Source organism: Etheostoma cragini, chromosome 16 (assembly GCF_013103735.1).
Source record: "Etheostoma cragini isolate CJK2018 chromosome 16, CSU_Ecrag_1.0, whole genome shotgun sequence".
NCBI classification, from domain to species: domain Eukaryota; kingdom Metazoa; phylum Chordata; class Actinopteri; order Perciformes; family Percidae; genus Etheostoma; species Etheostoma cragini.
The window spans coordinates 15718200-15738768 of NC_048422.1; the positions used below are offsets into that span (position 1 = coordinate 15718200).

The 20569-nt window shown below is 37.2% G+C and overlaps 1 protein-coding gene across 1 annotated transcript in view; it reads right to left on the reverse strand.

Annotated features, from left to right (window-relative positions):
• Window positions 1-20569, reverse strand: part of LOC117958903 (astrotactin-2-like) — a 264011-nt gene that overhangs the window by 112460 nt on the left and 130982 nt on the right. The window contains exons 7-10 of the mRNA XM_034895621.1: window positions 20262-20429; window positions 9608-9692; window positions 8596-8670; window positions 5540-5677 (exon numbers count right to left, since the gene is read on the reverse strand). Of these exons, the coding sequence (XP_034751512.1) occupies window positions 5540-5677; window positions 8596-8670; window positions 9608-9692; window positions 20262-20429 (466 nt within the window). The remainder of the gene's footprint in view (window positions 1-5539; window positions 5678-8595; window positions 8671-9607; window positions 9693-20261; window positions 20430-20569) is intronic.

Consider the following 20569-nt stretch of genomic DNA (forward strand, 5'->3'; position numbering starts at 1 on the left):
AGTCCCCAACATCTCCTTCCAGGCAGCACTGCCTTGACACTTGGATTAGGCAATGCTTATGGTTAGGGTTAAGGCTAGATGCCTTTTAGTCAACGGTCGCACCGCTACCTAGAAGGAGACGCTGGGGGCCTAAAACATCATCAAGCCAATGCTTTTGTTCATTTAACCAGACAGAACACTGAATAGACTAAAACACTACAACATATGTTATGCTTTATTCTGTTTAGGGATTCAGCTGTTAAATGAAAACCTTATGAAGTGAATGCTAACTTTGAACAAATATACTGTCAAGAAGGCCAGACTTTACTGAAGGCTAATCCAGTGTGAGTGTTTTGCTTCATGTGGCTGCTTTAACCACTTGAATAAATGCAAAGAGACAAATTAAATAATGCATTACTATTGATTTACTGATTAATGAATGAATTCAAGTGTGGTATGTACATAATATATGTACTGACTTTCAATTCGTAAATAATTCCTTTACAAGCCCATACAAGAAATAATAAACCAAAGCTAAGTGCTGAACTCTCTGCTTTTATTATTATAACCTATTTTATCACTTTTATGTTTCCTGTATTTAAATACTCCATATAGTATGGACATTCACCGGAATTAATCTTCCACTACAATGTCTGTATTTAAACGTCAGGGACAATGACACTGAAAGTCATTAATGTGTAAATATAATGGGAATAAAGGTAACAAATCTTTCAGATATAGCTTGACTTTATAGTCGGTTGTGATTTTATACGTGGCAGCATTTTAACTATTCTTTCACAGGTAAATAGTTGAACAAGCTATTTATGGTAACCTTTAATCAATCAAGTTAATACTGTGTGTCAAGAGGGCATTACCAAGAAGGTAACAAGAATACCTGTGGACAAGGTTGACCTTAATTCGGCTTATCTGAGACAACACTGTCCATCTTGGCCTAATTTGCATCGGAAACCAGCAATTCTTGATAAAAATGTTGTGATTTAATAGCCGCATAAAAACATGAAAAACGTAATTCCAGGAGAAAATAGTTCTCATTGAAAACAGCCCAAAACAAGGTATGTGGATCTTTTCAAAGACTAACCAAAAGTAATGTTCATGCTTTGAGCACCACAAATACATGCAATTCCTTTAACTCAAAGGGAGAAATGAAACTGAACTTATCATGGCTAGATACAACTACAGGAAACTGGGAGAATGTGTTTTTGTTTGTCTGATTTTGGTCAACTGTTGTAAGCTGGTTAAAATGTAGAGGTGTTTTTCTTTGATTATGCCACATACGTGCTAATTGAAAAAACTAAACATACCAAGCAATTCTAAATCAAGTCCATTTTAAAGAAGCCTAATTGATGTGAGGTTGGGTGACCAAGAGACAAAAACATCTGCAGTTAAAAGCTGAGCTTGGTTTAGCGAACACTTGCCTGGGCACTCACTTTCTCATATAGAAGACATTTTATTGGGTTCTGCCAGTGAGCCAATGGGCAGAAGTGAATTAGGGATGCATCCTTTTAAAGTAGAATTCCAGCCCAAAATTAACCTAAGGGTCAATAACACATCGACTATTCTCTGGGATATGTTTTAATGCTAATCGAATGTGACCAGTTTTAGCACAAAACCCTATTAAGTAAAAATAAATTTGTATTTCTATAACACTAAACATGGCTCAAAATAGCACCGCATTTTCACGATAGCATAATGAGGGTCCCTCCCTACGTGTAAACCAAAGCATTTAGAACTTTGTAAGTGTAGAGACCGATTATTAAAAAGATAGTTTATAAAGACTGTACTGTTCGGTACACAGGCAGGTGCCATCTTTGGAAAACAGTAATCATCACCAGTTGAACGATGAACGCCGTGCTTGAGGTACTAGTTGCTGGTTACTGATTCCACAGCGTTAGTCGTTCGAATGGTTTACATCTAGGGACCCTCATTGTGTTACCGTTGAAGTGTGGTGCTATTTTGAGTCTGTTAATGGTATAGAAATAGTGAATTCTTTTTTCTTTTGCATGCCCCGACAACTTAATTTGCGCAGGAATTGTTCTCAAAGTGCCACAACTACATTGCATATCACCACTTCCCGCATCAACATGTCTATCATGAGTGACCGATTACATCATTGTCTGCATAAACACTTTGGGGAAGTGCATCTGCCAAAAACTACATCAAGTCCCACAGGGCGGCATTATTCATAACAATCAGACAGACCATCCTATGTTACACAAAGCTATCATTAACCAAATACAGATTTCATGCTGTGATGTGTTTTGAGAACGATTAATCTCTCAGCAGTTCAACTCAAATTTGTAAACAAGAAAGGTGTTTTTTTGTCTATTACAATGGTTAATATGTAATATTTCATGTTGCTATAAAGTGTCAGATATCATAATCAGGACGTGACCACCACAGACATGTTCACTACTTTTATGAATGCCCGTCTTTCCCCTGATGAAGAGCTTAGCGTGCTGTAACTCAAATGGAGCTGTGCTGCTGTAAAGTAAACAAAAGCTAAGTTCTTGCTGAAGTTCTCAGCTTGCACCTGTGTTTGTGATGGAACCCACCAAGGAAAATTCATCACACAATAACGGTGGCACTTGAGTGACAGTCAAGACAAAGTAAAAGCACAAAAGAAATAATTGTGTTAAAGTAATTGCTTCACTTCCTTGCTAAATAGTCTATGTCTATTTCTAGATATACATATTCCGAATCTGCTCAAATCAACATCTAGCAGATGTATGGCTATAAACTCATCCTCACCATCACTTATTACAACCCTCTTTCAAAGTACGTGACATACCTTTGCTAATTAATCTAGAGCTTTGCTGAAATCCCATTCACGTCAGAATAAGCAGATGTGTGCAATTGCCTTGGGAGCTCTCTGTTCGTGAGGAAACTTAACAAAGCCTGCAAAAAGTTTGGATAGTAGATGCAATTACAACAGCAATTTATACGATACACATTAGACATAAAAATTCAGTACTCAGTGATAACTGTGAGATAAGCTTTCGGAATTACTAATTAGTTTATTGAATTTTTGGTTTCAACACCCAAGACTGAATGCAGAGAGGATTCTGAAAAAGTGTCTGACTGTATTTTCAGCATGTACATGTGTAGTATAATAGCTGATTGTATCACACTGTGGTGACAAGACACTGTGTGTTAATATGTGGTCTACAATCTATAAGTTGTCGACTAAGGTACTGGGCAATGATCATTGTTTAGCATTATGCTATATAGTCAATATTCCGTCTGCTATGATTGTCTGTCTGTCTATCTTTTGGTTCAGTCCTGGTACTGACACTTGCTCTGCTACAATCATGCAACAGGTATTTTCCAAGATACCTTGTCTGGGCATAAAAAAAAAAAAAAAACTCAGCTATTTTTAATGTGATTCCAATCAGTATGGGTCAGCTGTAATCACTGCTAAAGTGCCCTCAGTTTGGGTACTCTCTACATGTGCATTTCATGGTCATTTTAAAGTATATGGACATTTTCCTAATTAGCTGTCTGAATCCATTAAAGCAGGATTATCTAAAGCGAGGCCTCTCAAAGTTCTGAACAAGTGTTGCAAAAAGGAAACGTGATTAAGAGAACAGAGAATACAAAGCAGAAGAGATAGACAAATGCATTCATCCTCAAATGACCAATAAAGACTAGGATCAGTGATTTCCTCTGGCAGTCACACGACAATCAAAGCACTGATCACCGAGTCAGGTCAGCATAAATGAAAAAAATAAAACAAATAAAAACTAGAACTATAGCAGTTATTACGGGGGTCCAAGCCTCCACAGCTTGAGTCGCCCCTGACGACCCACGAAGCATGCGAAAGCGGAACCCAACGGGCAATAATAATAATAAAAATACATTTTATTTAACAGCGCCTTTCTAATCACTCAAGGTCGCTTTACAGGCAATAAAAGACAGATACAGGGAACAGAAAAGTATAAACAGTTATGAAAAAAATTACAGGAACAGTGTATTTACAAATAAGCAAGCTGGAACAGGTGGGTTTTGAGTCTGGTTTTTGAACAGGGGCGCAATGGCGGTGAGGCAAACATCAGGAAATATTGCAAGGTATGAGCTGCAAGGTCTGTAGTGAATTGCAATTGCAAATTTCCCATTTACATTCATTGAGTTATAAGCCAACATTTGTCAACCTCGATTAAAGAGCCCCCTTGATTCCTTGCTCGTTCTGAAAATGGTTGTAAATGTATGTTTTTCATTAACTTTGATTAAGGATGCATTTTTGCAAAATATTTCTCAAAAAAACCTCAACTGGTTCCAGATGTAGCTGGCAGGATGTACAGTGTGTAGTTGGTACAATTGGAGTAGAACATGAGCTACATCATATGGTACTGCATAGCCTCTAGTATCCATACAGTACATAAGTGAATCATTTTTTCCAAATGAGTATTTTGATTAAAACGTGCGTGACTTTATCACTATTAATATATGTTCATTATGTGCTATCATGTGTGCTGATGATTATTGTTGATATATTGTGTAAATGTCTTTTGCATTGCAGACATTAAACACTTGTATTACAATACTATTTGTTTCTTTATATTTTGTGACATATTCTATGCCGCAATGGCAGGCAATTTGATTTTCAAATGAAATATCACTTCCCAGGCTATTGTGAATGGGATTATATAGATGGGTGATTGTTTTAATCTGCAGCTGATGCTCTGATATTTGTTGTGATGTTCAGTTGTACTGATGCATGCCAGCTTGTACTGGTTGGTTGTTGGCAATATATTTATTATTATTGCACCGTGGAAGTGCCAAATCCATTACCTTGTCACCACTACATTCCTGTTTAGCTTTTGTATTTTTTAGGTCCCTATTTGCAAAGCCCAAAGTTGAGTGTTTGTACATTAATGCTGCTATACCTGTCACTTCAGTCTTTTAAATCATGAGACACTATTGGGATTTAATGACCTGATTAAATGATTAATGGGTACTTTGCATCTTACTTAATTTGACCAGTCTTAAATTGTTTTGTTATGTTTTTTAAAGCAAAGTAGACAAATTACTTTTTTGAGTTATACGCTAAAACCTTTTTCATGTACGTACAATATGCTCATCTTTAATGCGTGCATGCAATTTCAATGTCAGCATAATGCTGCATAGTGACTACACCCCATTAAAGTGACAATCAAAAAATAATGAAGTAGCAAAGTGGCATTTATATATGTCTGTTATATAGTCAGATGGAATTGTAATATATAATGACCTTCTGTCCTAAAGTCAAAATGGCTGCATTAACAATAATAATAGTGTCATGGAAACAGCTCAAAATTGAAGTAAAGCCATGTATTATTTAAGGAGCTTTATGATTTGTTTTCCTGCACCACACAAGTTGTGGAGCCAGGGTTTAGAATTTCATAAACAATCATGATTTCTACTGTATTTGTTGAGACCTTCAAAAACAAAACATAAAGGTTTGTATCTATGGAACTTTAAGTTGATATGGACCAGCAAATAAACTGCTCCACACTGTTTCTCTGGGGTCTGTGTGGGGGGCTCTGAGGTGAGTCAGACTGACCTGACCTCTCCTGGATCTTCAGTAACCCGCACATCTGTCTTACAACTGGCGATGGGGTTGATTGACAGTTCCACTGGTGGCACCACAAAGCTCTTGCTGACTGGCAGCCACAACCCTTGGCCCAGACTGTAGAATGATCTGTTTTGGCACAACCGCAAGTCATAAATGTTAATGACATTATAACATTGTGTTATTATACACATGTTGTACAGAATATAAAAAACATAAGCATGCAAATATACTATTGTAGGATTGAGTACAATGAAGAGTGGAGCCCATGGGAAGTGAGGGACTGTCAAAACGAATTCATCCAATGAAGGTAATACATTTAATGGGCAATACGGTTATCCTTGTATAAGATTCAGTTGTATTCAGGGTAATTCAGGGTTTAGTATTTATGTGGGAAGAGTCTGGGACACAATTAGACAAAAGTCATTCCACATGCTAAAGGTTTTTAATTAACAACAACAAAAGTAGAACCAAATTTAACAGGATAATAAATGTATAGACAAAACTTGATTACCTGTTAAGACCAGATCTACACAGTTATGTCATAGTGACGGACACTTGTTTAGCCTTCTAGTGAATAATTGTTGGCTTATAATGGGAATCCTGTGTGGCAACTAATTCAGTTGGCATTCACATGTGGTGCATCAACATAGTTGGAAACATAATTGGATTTGGAGAAATACATTAGAAGTAGATGTGGTGGCCTAGGTTTTTGTTGATCTATATATATAGATAATAGAGTATATATATATATATATATATATATATATATATATATATATATATATATATATATATATATATATATATATATATATATATATATATATATATATATATATATATTTCCTATCTCGTTAAACATAGTGTGCTCTGTAGCACAACGATTTTTGTAATACTTGTGCTGATGACCACTGCTCAAGATGGTGTGAAAACAATCCCCAGGAGGACACCATGTAGAGCCTTGATTTGTCTTGGTAATAACGACACCTAGTAAGGCCCCACAAATTGCACAGAGCATGTCTGTGCTTTGCATTATGTGCTTTTGTTGAATCTGAGCAGTTGAGTGACAATACCGCAAACTGCTAGTCTAGTAACCAAGCATGAATGGATATGCTTGTCAAAAAGCTTGTATTACATCTAAACTATTTCATTTGACTCCCGCATAAAAGGTATGACAAAGAGCTTTTTTTCACTTTTGCAAAATGTATCCACTGTTAAATATTGCTTACATCCATCCTGTCAAACACACCTATGTATGTACAAGACCTGATTACTGGAACCCCCATTTTCTGGAGAGCCAAACCTCAGCATTAAAAACCTTCAACTTCTACAAAATGCAGCTGTAGGTGTGTTAATAATTATAATCAGAGAATCTGAATGCATCATTGGTGGTGATAGAGAGTAGTTGAAGCACAGTATGCCTTTACCAAGAAAACAGGATGGTGATGCCCATATATTTGGTGCTTTATAACGTCACTCGGATGAAATCAATAATAAGTGCTCATACAGGTTACTGTATGAAGCACGGGCATGTACATGCACATGCTTGTTTGATGGAAGGGGATGGACAGAGAGCGAAGAGGGAGAGCTGCAGAAGAAGAGGTCCTACCCTTATTGTTCATAGCATTAAGAAAAAAGTGACAGGCAACTCTGGTTTCTTACAAATCCCAATCTGTGAAACCAATCCCTGTCAGGACTGACTCTAACAGTGTCAAGCTGAAGAGCAATGCAGACTTTTCTCCTCTCTTCTCCTACAGAGGACTGATATAGACCCCCTCCAACAGGAACTCAGTGAGGGTTTTCACTTGGTTGCTGCATCTTTACTCACTTTGTGTGCTATCTGTACGGGTGTGTACATAGCTGAAAGTAAAACTCTGACCCACTGCTTCAACCAAGCAGTAGATATGGTTGCTGCCTTTTTATGTGTGTGTATTTCGGGGCCATCCAAGTCCCATCTCCAAAATACTGTAGTGCTTTTAGCTGGCAGCGGACAGCTGAAAAATGAAATGTGCTTTTGTGCAGAACAAAGATTCTAGACTTCCTCATATCTTAGAGTGGACACATGCAGAGAAACTGCAAGGTCAGTGTGTAGAGCTGCAAGACTACTGTGACAAAGAACCCTTCCTACCTACGTACTGTAGTGGTAGGGAACATGAGATCAAGGTGGATTTAACAACATCAAATTACTGTTCTTTAACTTATTAAATTATAGACCTTAATAGAATTGAATGAAATAATTACCACATCAAATGTTGAAAGATGTATAGACAATAAGGCTACTTGTAATGTTTCGGGTTATAAAGCAATTCATTCCTGTACTTGACCGTTCCCAAATACACACACACACACACACAATTAATTTCAAATAATTGCATAGTACTAGCCTATTGAAGTACAACTACTTGCATTAGATATTCAGAAAAAAAAGGCTTAAAATAGTGATATTTATTGTGGTTATATTTTATATGAATAAAGAACAAAACAGTTAGATTTGATGTAGGTACACTGACATTGCTTCATTTGTTGATTCCATATTGTAACTTCTTATGTGTTGGAAGGGCCAATTACAACAGTATTTAAAAAGACTCAGCATCAACGTGATCAAATATTTTGTCTGTATAAAAAAAAGCCAGGTTGATCTGGACTATTTAAAGGAAATAAATAAAAACACCAAAGTGATACTGAATGGGTACTTTGAGCTTTGCACTTTTTGAAGAATGTCAGACACAATGACCCCATCAAGAATGAGTTGTGTAACAAAAATGGCAGTAAAAGCATTTGAAACAAGTCCATCCAAGACTGCCTCTTGGCTTTTTTCTCCACAAAAGAGCCCATGGGTGAGACATCACCCTTGCAGGAGGTGTATTTGTGTTTGTCCTCCAACTGTGTCTATGTGTATCTGCTCATCTGTATGCTAAGTTACACACATGCACACACAAACACATGCCAAGAACACCACCATCATTTCATTGTGTGTCCAAAGAGTCACAGATGGCCAGCAGAAGTCATGCACACAGGAGATGCAGCTGAAGTGACGGACTCACCTGAAGATCCTCTCTGGGGCCTGCTCTCCTGTAACTAGGTCGTAGCCTTTCTCCAGATTAGCGTATGGCCAAGGACTTAAAAACAGAGCAGAGGGAACACCAAATCAAAAGACAAATACAAAACAATATTGAAATACTGTATTAAAAACTGGTATGGCAATGTTTTTCATTAATAAAGATGTTGCAGTTGCAATTTCAACACTGTGTGTGTGTGTGTGGTGTGTGTGTGTGTGATGCAATATACCAAAACAATTGAAAAAGAAGGTCAAAATTAACTTCACTTGATCAAACACTGTTTTCATGTGGATAAGATTACCCTCTGTCAGCTGTTACTCCTTCAGAACTGTAAATGGAAATTTGATCTATGACTGGACTGAATCCAGCAAATGACAAGTGGAGTTTAATAACAATGTGCGATCCTTTTAATTGAATCAATGATTGGGGAAGCCAGGCAATTGTCAAACAAGGTCACAGTCAAAGAGTTGCCTCATCTGACTTACTTTTCTATTCCTATCGTGTCCATTTTTACTATTTATCTTTTTGTGTTTTTCTCCAATTATTCGTCTCTCTCTCTCTCTGCCATCCCCTGTTGTTTTGTTTAATTACACACTGTAAGTTACCTCCTACCTTCTCCTCCTTTGTGTATTTCTGATTACCTCTTCAAAGTCTACATCCTAAAGTTAAAAGACTATACAGGCACATGTTCATGTTTTAGGCTATTGACTACAAATTGCTTATATTTTACATTACTGGTGACCCTTTTTGAAAGCATACAGTACACTATAAAATTGATTTTCTTCCTTCGTTTCCATTCATTTCAATACTTGCAGAGATGTGAAACTTTCCAGATAGCTAATCCATCACAGCGAACAATTCACCTTTACTTTATGTAGAGTTAATATAACTGCTAAAGCAGCTGGGAGTTGGGAGTAGGGACTGCAAAACCAGCCGTAAGGTCATTTAAGTACAAGTGAGTTGTTAAATATGAGTGGATAGAGCAGACAAGACTTACCCTTCGTTTCGACCCCAGTCGCTGCGCACGCAGAGGTGTTTATGGACAGGATCGGGGGAATAACCCTCATGACAGCTGCATTCTCCTGCGACAAAGAGTACAAGAAGGGGCAGAGTGGCAGATATTTATTCATCTTCAGTAGCTGAATAAATTACCATTTAAGTGACCCGGCCTGCTCATTCTTTAGATCAAATAAGCAGTTGCCATGCCACCTAATTTCCCAGCTAAATTTCTCCAGCGAGCAAAGCTGGAGTACATTTACAGTGACACCAATACCATTATCTTGGCTATTTCCTGGAAGATTTTACAAAACTTAAAAGCAATCATCCTCTTGGATTGCTCATCACACTGTCCACTATTGTTTTTTCTCCCAGAATTCTATGGACATACGTAGCTTGATTAGTTAAGATAAGGGCCTGTTAGACAACTCTTTAAACATTATGGGTGAGTATATTTTGTCATGTGTAATGACCTTAAAAACACATGGCACCAGCAGCCAGCACTCAAAAAAAAACTGTCATACCATTTGCTTACTTACATACGCACTGTTACTCCATGGAATCAGTGACATGGATTATCCTTGCTAAAATCAGAGAAAAGGTGAATGGGTTTCTTTTTGCTGCCAGTATCCCTATAATTCTTTATCATCCACACAAAGGTATTCTTGTCTTTTGAGCATTTTGTGTCATGGTACAAGATCACCACTCAGCACTGCTCAGTTGGCTGGACAGCTCCCGCTGCAGAATGAGACACTCAGACGGCAGCAGAGCCACTTTGTTTTGGTACAGGAGGCTGCCAGTCTTGCAGTTAGGTCAGGATGTACCCCTCTGGCTACAAGGGCTGCTGCCGCACATGTTATCCATTAGGTTCAAAACCCCCCGTTACATTTTGTACATCATACTACATCCTTTAATTGGTTACCAACAGTGCCTAGTTGGTAGTTAAATGTATGTGGGGATTGATCTTCTGGAAATAAGATGTATTTCTTCCTTAGATATGAAGCTGCAAGAACAGCACTTAACAGTATATTTTGTCCCTAGCAAATCCCCACCAATAGATCCCAAAGTGTACAAGTTAGATAGTAAATGCTGTAAAATTATTCTGTGGATCTTCACAGTCATTCCCTGAAAGAACAAAGCCAGCAGCACTGGACATGAGGCAATTATCCTAGAAACATACCGTCGTTGAGCCAGACTACTCCTCATATAACATTAAACAAACCAATGAATATGCATATAGATTATTTCATGTGGGTCAATTCTATGAGTTTCATAAAGATCAAAATGCATGATTTATGATAAATAAAATATTCAGAATACATGTAAAATACATTTAAGGTAGAAGGGGGCATTTTTTAAATCTTAATCACTGATATCTTTACCATCTTTTTTATTATCAGTGTTCCCAAAATAAATTCTTCTGAATGCTTTCTCTTGACCTATGTGGAGGCATAACACCAGAAAAATGTGTAATGGCCACCGAGGCAACACCATTCACATTTTATCACCCAGTGTTTAATAATTTACGGGTTGAGTTTAGAGGTTTAAGACTGACTCACAGAGTGATACACCACCAGGATTCAGTCACAGAGAAGCAACAAATACGTTTTTATTAGCCTGCAGCTATTTCATGTGCCCTCACTAAATAAAAAGCCAATAGTCTTAAAATGGCTCCACTTTAAAATGTGGACATTGCTAACAATCAAATAGCATTTCAAATAGAAGATGAATGATGAGCAGGATAATAGTTGCATCTATGATGAGAATGTATTTTCAAAATTTGATCAAATAACTTTTTCTTGCCGTCAATTACAGTATATTTCCTCAGAGTTTGAGACTAATAAAACAAAATATGAATTCAATAGTTAAGTCTATAAGGAAAAAGGAAAAAAATAAATAGAAAAAATAGAAAAAAAGCAATAGTTACAGTAGTAAACAATGCCATGGTTCACTTTGTGTATCTAAATTTCCCCCATCGAAGGATGACATTGTTACCTTCCAAAGCAGTAACAAAATCTAGGTTTAAAAATGGTTAATGTTACGATTTGGTTAGGGTAAGGGAAAGAACGTGGTTCAGGATAAAACGACTACCTCGTTAAGGTAACGGGAATCAAACCGAAGCCGATGTTAGAATTGTCACACCAGTTCCTTCTTAACTCGGGGGCTTTGCATGTAAATATACACTTTTAGAGGCATTTGCTGAAATGATTGATGCTGTCATTTTCTTGGGAAGACAGTCTCCTTTGATTTCATACTCCCAGGCACACCAACATTTACTTTGTTCACATTGCAAAAGCACACATTCAAACATCCACACATCCATTACCAACAGCTACTCTTTGGATACACATTTAACCTAGTTAAAGTTAAATCTTCCTGACTGCCAGAGGTACTGCTTAATTAAATCCATCTTGCATGTGCAGTCATGTCACATGTTACCCTTTACATGCTGGGGAGGTAGGTAGGGATTTGTCTCTCACTTTTCATTCCCTATTTCTGTCTGCCAGTTGCGAGAATTGCCATTTTCATTAGTATTCTATAAGAGGTTAGGCAACTGTGCCGATTTCCCCTCTTATATATGCAATGGGAAATATTTACATAGCAAACTCTGATTTGTTGGTGAAAATGCATGACCGCATGTCTGATTTATTGGAGAATGGACATGAGATCCGGCTGCATCCAGGAGCTGATAAGTGCTGCTGACAAGTGTTGTACACCAGCTTGTGCTTGGTTCAAGAGGAGACATTTAATAGGACATTGTCAACATATTTCATACACACCAAAAACCTAATCAATAACAGAGTTTCTTTGGTGAATGCAAGCAAAGTTTGCAAGTGACAGTGACGGAGCTAAACGCTACAATTTCTAACATGAAATTCATGAAACACCTGTTTGTATTTTAAAATATTACTGTATTTTTTTGTATTTATTAAACAAACAATTGTTTATCCAATAAAAATAGTAATGCTAGTTTTGTGTCATTATATCCTACAGTGTAATACGCTGTGGTGAGAATAACGCCGTTACTGCCAAAAATTGTGACAACTGTGATGTTGCAGTAGTGTCCAACGTATATATTTTTAAATGTACAATTCTTTATCTGAATACTAATAATCCAACGCAACTTGCAACATACAACCGTCCTCTTTTTCAAAGGGACAGATGGCATTCTGAATTAGATATTGGAGAAATGTATCTTTATGCTATTTGGAACACTGGACATTTGGACACTACTCATTTAGAAGTGAGTAGAGTCCACACAATCTACTACCAATACCATATACTAACAATACCAGCAAACATATTAAATGAAAATCCCACTCAATAAGAAATGCCTAACTTAATTAAATTGAATATTTTATATATATATATATATATATATATATATATATATATATATATATATATATATATAGAAAGAGAGAGAGAGAGAGAGAAAGCCATACGCGTGTAGGCCTGAAGGCTGCAGGGGGACACGTTTACAATGTCTTTTCCACCTTGTCTCAGATAAGGTGCACCAGCATGGAAGCACGGTGTAATCCGAGACGTACCTTGCAAGTAATCAGGGAAATGTGTCTCTTTCCTTTATACAAATGCCTTTAAGGGAGGACCAAGCAATTAATGGGAAGTGATATTTCTGGTTGATTACACATTCCGCTGGATTAACTAACCTTTAGATAACTTGCAATAATCAGTTTTGTGTGGCAGTTTCTCTGCCTCTAAAAACTTGGTTCAGATACAGAGCAGGTGTTATAAAAGGAAGGTTGTGGTTAAGGAGAAAAATGTAAACTGAACTATAGCTATTCTTCAGAGAGCTCAAAAGCAGCACATAAAAGGGGAGTGTACCAGAAAAAAAGTGGAAAGAGGAGGCGCTGTGCTGGATTAGTTTATTTAAAAAATATTGCAAGTAAAATGTAAGCCAGTAAAAATACCACACAAGGAGTGGATGGGGAGGTGGTCATTAAACTTGAACTTCACTGAGCTGCTAATGCACTATTGCAACTGCACTCCTTTTTACATTTACAGTACAGTGGGCATTTGGCTGGATTTAACTTGGGGGACATGAGCCATATCAGTGCCATCCATCTTCTATGTTATGAGTTTGGAACAGTTGCTTATTTGATGGCTCATTGATTTATTTATTTTTTATGAGCTTTTGACAAAGCACTTCACAATTTCCCACATACCCATTCACACACCAATGGTTGCGGAGCTACCATGAGGGGCCCTGGCCTGCCCAATGGGAGTAACTCGGGGTTTAGTGTTGTAATCCACCCTTGTGATTAAAGGCGGAGCCGCTCTACCTCCTGAGCCACAGCCCCCCCAATAATTTGGGTTTGTTGCAATGAAATGTGCAAATACCATACGCTTTGGTACCTCACAATGGACAATGGCATGATTACATAGTCTGTGCCGCGCACTTAGAGACACAACTGTGTTAAACAGCGGTGCAGTTTTTATACATACTTGTTAAAATTCCTGAAGAGCCACAAGGCTGAAAAAATGAATTCATGCATCATTTTGAAGTTTAATGAGTCATTAAATCCATTTATCTAGTTAAGAATTTGATGAATTCAACTCTTTTTTTATTTCAACACATTAAACAATGAGTACTTAATAATAAGTGCAATGATAGATCTTCCAAACAGTTGCGGTCAAAAGCTGTCTCCCTAACTAGATGGCTATATTTACGTAGATGGCTAAATCTTCTTCAGGATCTCTTTGCCGCTGATGGAGCCTGCATTTAGAACTGAGACAAAGGTTATTGCCCCATGAGGAGCTGTGCCAATAAACCCTTTAAATCTGCAGGGGGATTTATTGGTTGAAAGCACCTCACTCTGAAGGAGAAAAGAGTTTGCTGTATGGTAGGGTATTTCAGTGCAGTCCAACACCACTTGTGTATCAGAGTACTTCTGAAAAACATCTGACAGGTGAGCCTTTACTGCTTCATCAGACATCCAAATGCCCACAGCTCCAAGTACAAAGTAAAGAAAGTTATCCCATGCAGTGATGATGCGGCTCACTGTTGGATTTTGAAACTGTGGGCCACATCTTTCTGAAACAGACCTAACAAAAGGTAGGCAATGCAGAGAAATAATTCAACAATGGAATGCAGAGACTGTAAAAATAATATACAGTACATTTTAGATAGCCTTGTTAGACAGACCATAACTGGCTTTTAGTTTAAATGAATACACGTGAAAGGTTAACACAATATCTAATAATAATTTATACTATTTTATTCAGCCATCAGTTGAGTTAGGTGTTTACTTTACTGAATTGAAGATATGATAGTATAAGTTTAAAAATATAAAATTTAAATACTACAACAACATGTTAGGGCAGTAAATAACAGTCTTTCAAGAGGATATAGACCAAATCGCTCCAAGATTTAGCTTTACATGCTGGATACTGGTGAATTGTCTGCAGGTCAAGTTTGGCGGAAAGACATACTGTAATGTGGTTTGCTTATATGAGCTGCCAAACGTGACTTTTTTGACAGAACTGTCTATTTACACAAATTAATTGAGCTGACATTTTGGACGAACCTGAATCAATTTGAAAATGTATGATGCTGATGGAGGGTGTGAGCATTTGTGATCAGAAGCTGGTTTCAAAGATAAAGTGAGCGGTATCCGGAAGGGAAATTGCCTGTGAATTGCATAATAAGATTTGGAGGGGATTAGAAGTAGTATTGGAGTAGTCGTGATCATGTTGATCTAAACACCCATTAGATTCTCCTTATTTTGGGATGAGTCTGCATGTGGTCTTTGCCAAATACTGGGTCATAAGGCACACAGGTTAAGTTGTTTCCCTGAAAAATTATTTGGACAGCCCCATATTTCTGACGTCTACGTTCAGCTGGAGCTGGAGGCTTGATTAGGCCTGCACTTTGAAAATTCTGCAGACTACAGTGTGATTACTTATGGTAAAGTGGTCTCTTTGGCTTTTACCTACCCACCTCTTCTGCAGTTCTTTGCTTTTGGGAAATGAGTGTGGAAACTGAGATTTCACCAGAAATATGAAAGACTATATATATATATATATATATCCATAGAACCTAGTCAGTGATGCCAAAATGTTATGGTTGAGTGATTAGACCATGTTGTTGGACTAATTAAGAGCTCATCACCTGTGATTGGAAATGGCCATTTGATGACAATGATCTAATTGTGCTCACACAGTCCCTTTCCCAGGTTTCTACAGACACACAACTGATCCTGCACATGGGGATAGTACCATCCTGAATAAACACCAATATTAGATTGCCAATCAAATTTATCACCATTATCTCCCCGTTAAGTCCTCTTTCTCCACCTCGTTCCTTTGCTCTCTCGCTGTAACCATCCTGTACTAAATTAAGAGCCAAAAACGTTAACAGTTGAAGTGGCAATCACTTGCGAAAACAAATCAATTCTCTTCACTCTTCCACCTGTATTACAAACCTAATGTTGTGTTTCATTACAATGATTCAAGTATATCACTGTGGTCGTGTCGTTGATTTTTATTATTTTAAGGTTCATTATACAGAGACAGAACACAGACATTTCAAGGAGGAGTAGCTATTCCGCCCCAGGTCTATGGGCTCAACAGAAGTCTTACAGTATATGTATGTGTGTGTGTGTGTGTGTGTGTGTGAGAACATGCAAGTACTGTAAGCATTTGATGGAAGGCTAAAGAAGGAGTTAACACCCCAGCAGTTTCGGTTTCAATTAGGTGAGATCGGAGGAGCCAGGGAGACATATCTTCAAATGAGGAAAACAAAGGCCGCTAAGGAGGTTCCCAGGTCTTTATGGGGTTAGTTATTATGATAGATGGAAAAGTTGTGGAGGCAATTTATTACTCCTTCGTATGGCGTATAACTATATGAGATAGGACACCCTGACTAATAATGTAATAACTCATTATAATTAAGTATTTACTTGAGTCATCACTTTATCATGGCTACATCATCGGTTCAACTATTTCATATTATTTTTAAAATACAATCACCTATTATATAGTCACAGTGTTATTATATATCCAAAAGCTGTTCCATGTTGTCTCCACAACATAGCACTTTTTTGCTGATGACAAAAATGAACTCTGCTGTGGAGACGACTCGGCTTCTGGATACTATGGAAAAGAAATTAAGCAGGATAAAATCTGGTTTGATGAAAATTAGCAAACGTTGAATTTTTTTAATTTTCTTTTTGTCTAAAAGAGTTGATTTGTTGATGTTGCCTTAGTTAAAACATGGACGCTAAGGGATGCAAACTGAATTTCTATTATCAATAATGACATTTTAGAGGGTATAGGAATAGAGAACTTCTATCTACCCCTTTTGAACATGAATATTATTTGAGTTGCTTATATCTTGCTGATGATCTCGTTTGTTTCTCTTACTGCTTACAAGTTTTACGTGTTTGTATTTTTATTTCTTTAACATGTTTAGTAAGTTCAGTAAAAAAAATGTCCAAAAAATGTTTTACATCGATGGGTGCATTGTATTCTCAACCAAATTACAGAGACATTTTATTACATCTTCAAACTGTTATGACATCATCAGTTGTTACATAGTTGTAGTCTGCTAGATGCCATACAGCTATCATGTAATAAAAACATCATTCATACACTTACCTTCATGCTAGCACTTGAGTGAGGGGGTGAAGGTGAAGGCAGAGAGGAGTGATTATCCATGCACATGGATACTGTGACTGGTGATCAACAGTGGCCGTCAAACAGTGTGACAGTGAAGCAGGATGACAGAGATGGTGTGAGAATGTTCGGTGAAACGGAACCCGCTTGTGTTGATGGAGCACAAAGAAAGATAAAAAATAGTTTGGGGGAAAAAAACGATGGACTTGAATATATGTAAAATACAGTATGTTGAATTGTGGCCATGTTTACGACAGTAGAAACAACGTGTCAAAGCCAACATGTTTAATCTAATCTAAATGTAATTTTGGCAGCCACAATGATAGTGTAAAGAAATACAGTGGTAAACAGCAATGCATACTTATGTATACATAGATTCCAAACTGAATAATTTAAATTTAGAATCTCTGTGCCAAACACTGGGCCAGCTTTTATTAGAATGATGAAAAATATCATACCCACGGGAGGTAGGTGAGCTGACAGTGCTGCAGCACTCCTACACCCATGTGGATGAGGTAGGCTCTATATAGTTGTGCAAGATTTTTTTTTTTTCATTTTTTTTTGCACCTTGCTGTCAAAAGCAATATATTTATTCTTTAAAAAAGTTTGTATTAGTTTTAAATTATAATGGTTAGGTTTTTTCAAGTATAGCACCGCCTACTACATGGCAAATGACAAACAAGCCCATGACTGGGCTGATTCATTTTAAAACCTCCAACCTTCTAAACAACTAATATCAGAGATAGCAATCAATGCAGTGGATGTACAGTATAATCCACAGGACACAGGGTGATGGTTACTTTATGGCACCAATGTGCATGTCAAATTTCACAAGCATATCTGTGATTTGACCATTTTACAATGGGCAAACTGGACATTTCACTTTGTGGCAATTCAACAAAATGCCTAGTTGTCAAATGTCAAGCAAATTCATGTTTCAACAGCCAGTTGGAGTCAAAGACCAGCAGTCCCTGTCTGTGTAGCAAGCAGCTTCTTTGTGTTTAACTTTTGTGTAGGTCTTGTGTTTAATCAAGACCTGCCCAAGCAGGTGTTTGTCACTTGTCAAAAGGTACAATACACACTTTGACAAGGGCTTATTGTTGCAGCCACAATTGCAGTATGCTCAAAAATGCCAGTGCACAGACAGCAGTACCTCCCTATGTGATTTAGCCTTTGGCATCTTACAACCAATGTTATACCCTATTGTTGGAATTGCAATAAACGTGCTCGGTTGAAAGAGTTTGTTTTAAGGCATGCTGTGTAAAGGTGTGTGTGTGTGTATATCAATTAGTGCTAATGAACGGGTGCTACAATGCATGCTAGAAAACAATGACAGAAGTAAAAAGTTATTTTGAAGAACACCTTTAATTTCGCTGCCAAGTGGATGTTGTTGCCCTGAGGAGATACAACATACTATGGCAATTACTGATCAAATAATCTTGCTGCTGAAAAGGACAGATGGAAAGTATAAATATAGAGACAAAAACACAGGGGGAAACAGTGGTACTAAAAATTGCCAAATGTACTGGGGTATTGATGATCAAATGACTCCATCATTAAATTACAACCATTACAGATCTGACAACGCAGAAACACACAGGGATTGAGGGAAGCATATGCACACCTGTCCGCACACATGAGGAATACACAAACACATACGTGCCAAGTCCATCTTTAGCATCTCCATGTGTACAGATTAAGTTGAGTTACTGGAGCTCTAATACATAATGCATCAGTCCTTATCATACCCTTGACCAGGGTGACATAAAATGCACATACATTACAGATGTAATCCATACTAATGAGCTTAGACTTTATCTAGTTGGGCACAAAATATACAAGGGAGTTACTGCACTCAAGGGAAGATAAAAATCATCATGCTGCACACTCAGCTTTTGTTGGTAGTTTAAATGTCAGCACAGATAGACACACAATTGTAAGAGCTGATTGTGTGTATTGCAGTGGAGGTTGGGGATTATTTACCTGGAGGGGGCAACAGGTAATGGGGTCTTCTGCTAACACACTAATAATGTTGTTGTCTAGCTTGTTGTATTACACTTTGACTCCATCTATAGAAATGTTACATTTACTCAACAATTGTACAAGAAAAGCAAACACACTCCAGCCACAATTAGTAAAAGCATGAACAACTGCAGAGACAGGCTCCCTTATGTAGGCCCTTGACTGGCAATTGGTTTAAGGACGCTGTCTTTTGTGCCTTTTTTACACCCATTTACTTGTATCAAATGGAGGCGGGATCAAGAGTAAACTAAGTGTAGAGTTAGTGTGTGTTTTATGTCCAAATGTTTTTAATTTTAGTTAGTTGTAATATCATGTTGATACAATTGGTATTTTAGTCCCCAAATCGCTAATTTTAGATTTCCTAATGGTTTTATGGTTTAACATGTCATACATTCTTTTAATTGTTTAATTAAACTAGCTAAATATAAGACTATCTTTATAAGACATTCCGAGTAGAAATTGTGGAATTTATACATAGTTTTTTTATATTTAACTTTGTAGTTCATCTCATATTGTAGAACTTTACTTTAAGTAATATCAAAGGGTTTTAAAAGTTAAATGTAAAAATTACATTGGATAATAATTAATTTTCTTGATGACTGAGATACACTTATGGCTGGTGGTAATAACTACACAAATCTGAAACAAAACTAAACTATTAATGCGTTCACTACAGCTTGACAAATATTAACTGCCTTTTAAAAAAAGAAGGTTAGATGGGCATAAAGCAGTCCCATCAGACTCCTCCAAGGACTTTTTCAGATCACAAGTACGGAAATTCATTTATGAAGGTAACCATGTAGCAAAAATAGCTCTCGTTCTGTCCTCAACATTGCAGTCCTTGCAAATACGTAGCATAAAAGAGATTCAAATGCTTGTAATTTCTTCTAACCAACATACTCAATATGGCATGAAATATAGCTTTAAAATTAAATTATAACAACTGCATCAAATTTCAAGTTGAATCAATATCATGCGTGTTTGTATTGACTAACCTGTGTCCTGATCACAAATCTGCTCGCAGGGCTCAGTGGTCCTCTGGCCGCAGTAGTCCAGGACCCATTGTGTGGACGAATTGGTCTGATAGTAGAGGGTTAGCTTGGCTGGGTTTAGCCAATTAGAAACATCCAGGAAGCTGCCCATGCTCACCACAAAACTACTTCCTGTAAAGAAAAGAAAACAATACATTAGTTTGCTTATATAAAACACAAACAATAAAAGGTAGAAAAAGGCTCGATTATTTGGTATTTCTAAGGGTTCGTTTACTGGTTCTATTGCAAAACCAATTGGAAAGTAGCTAATT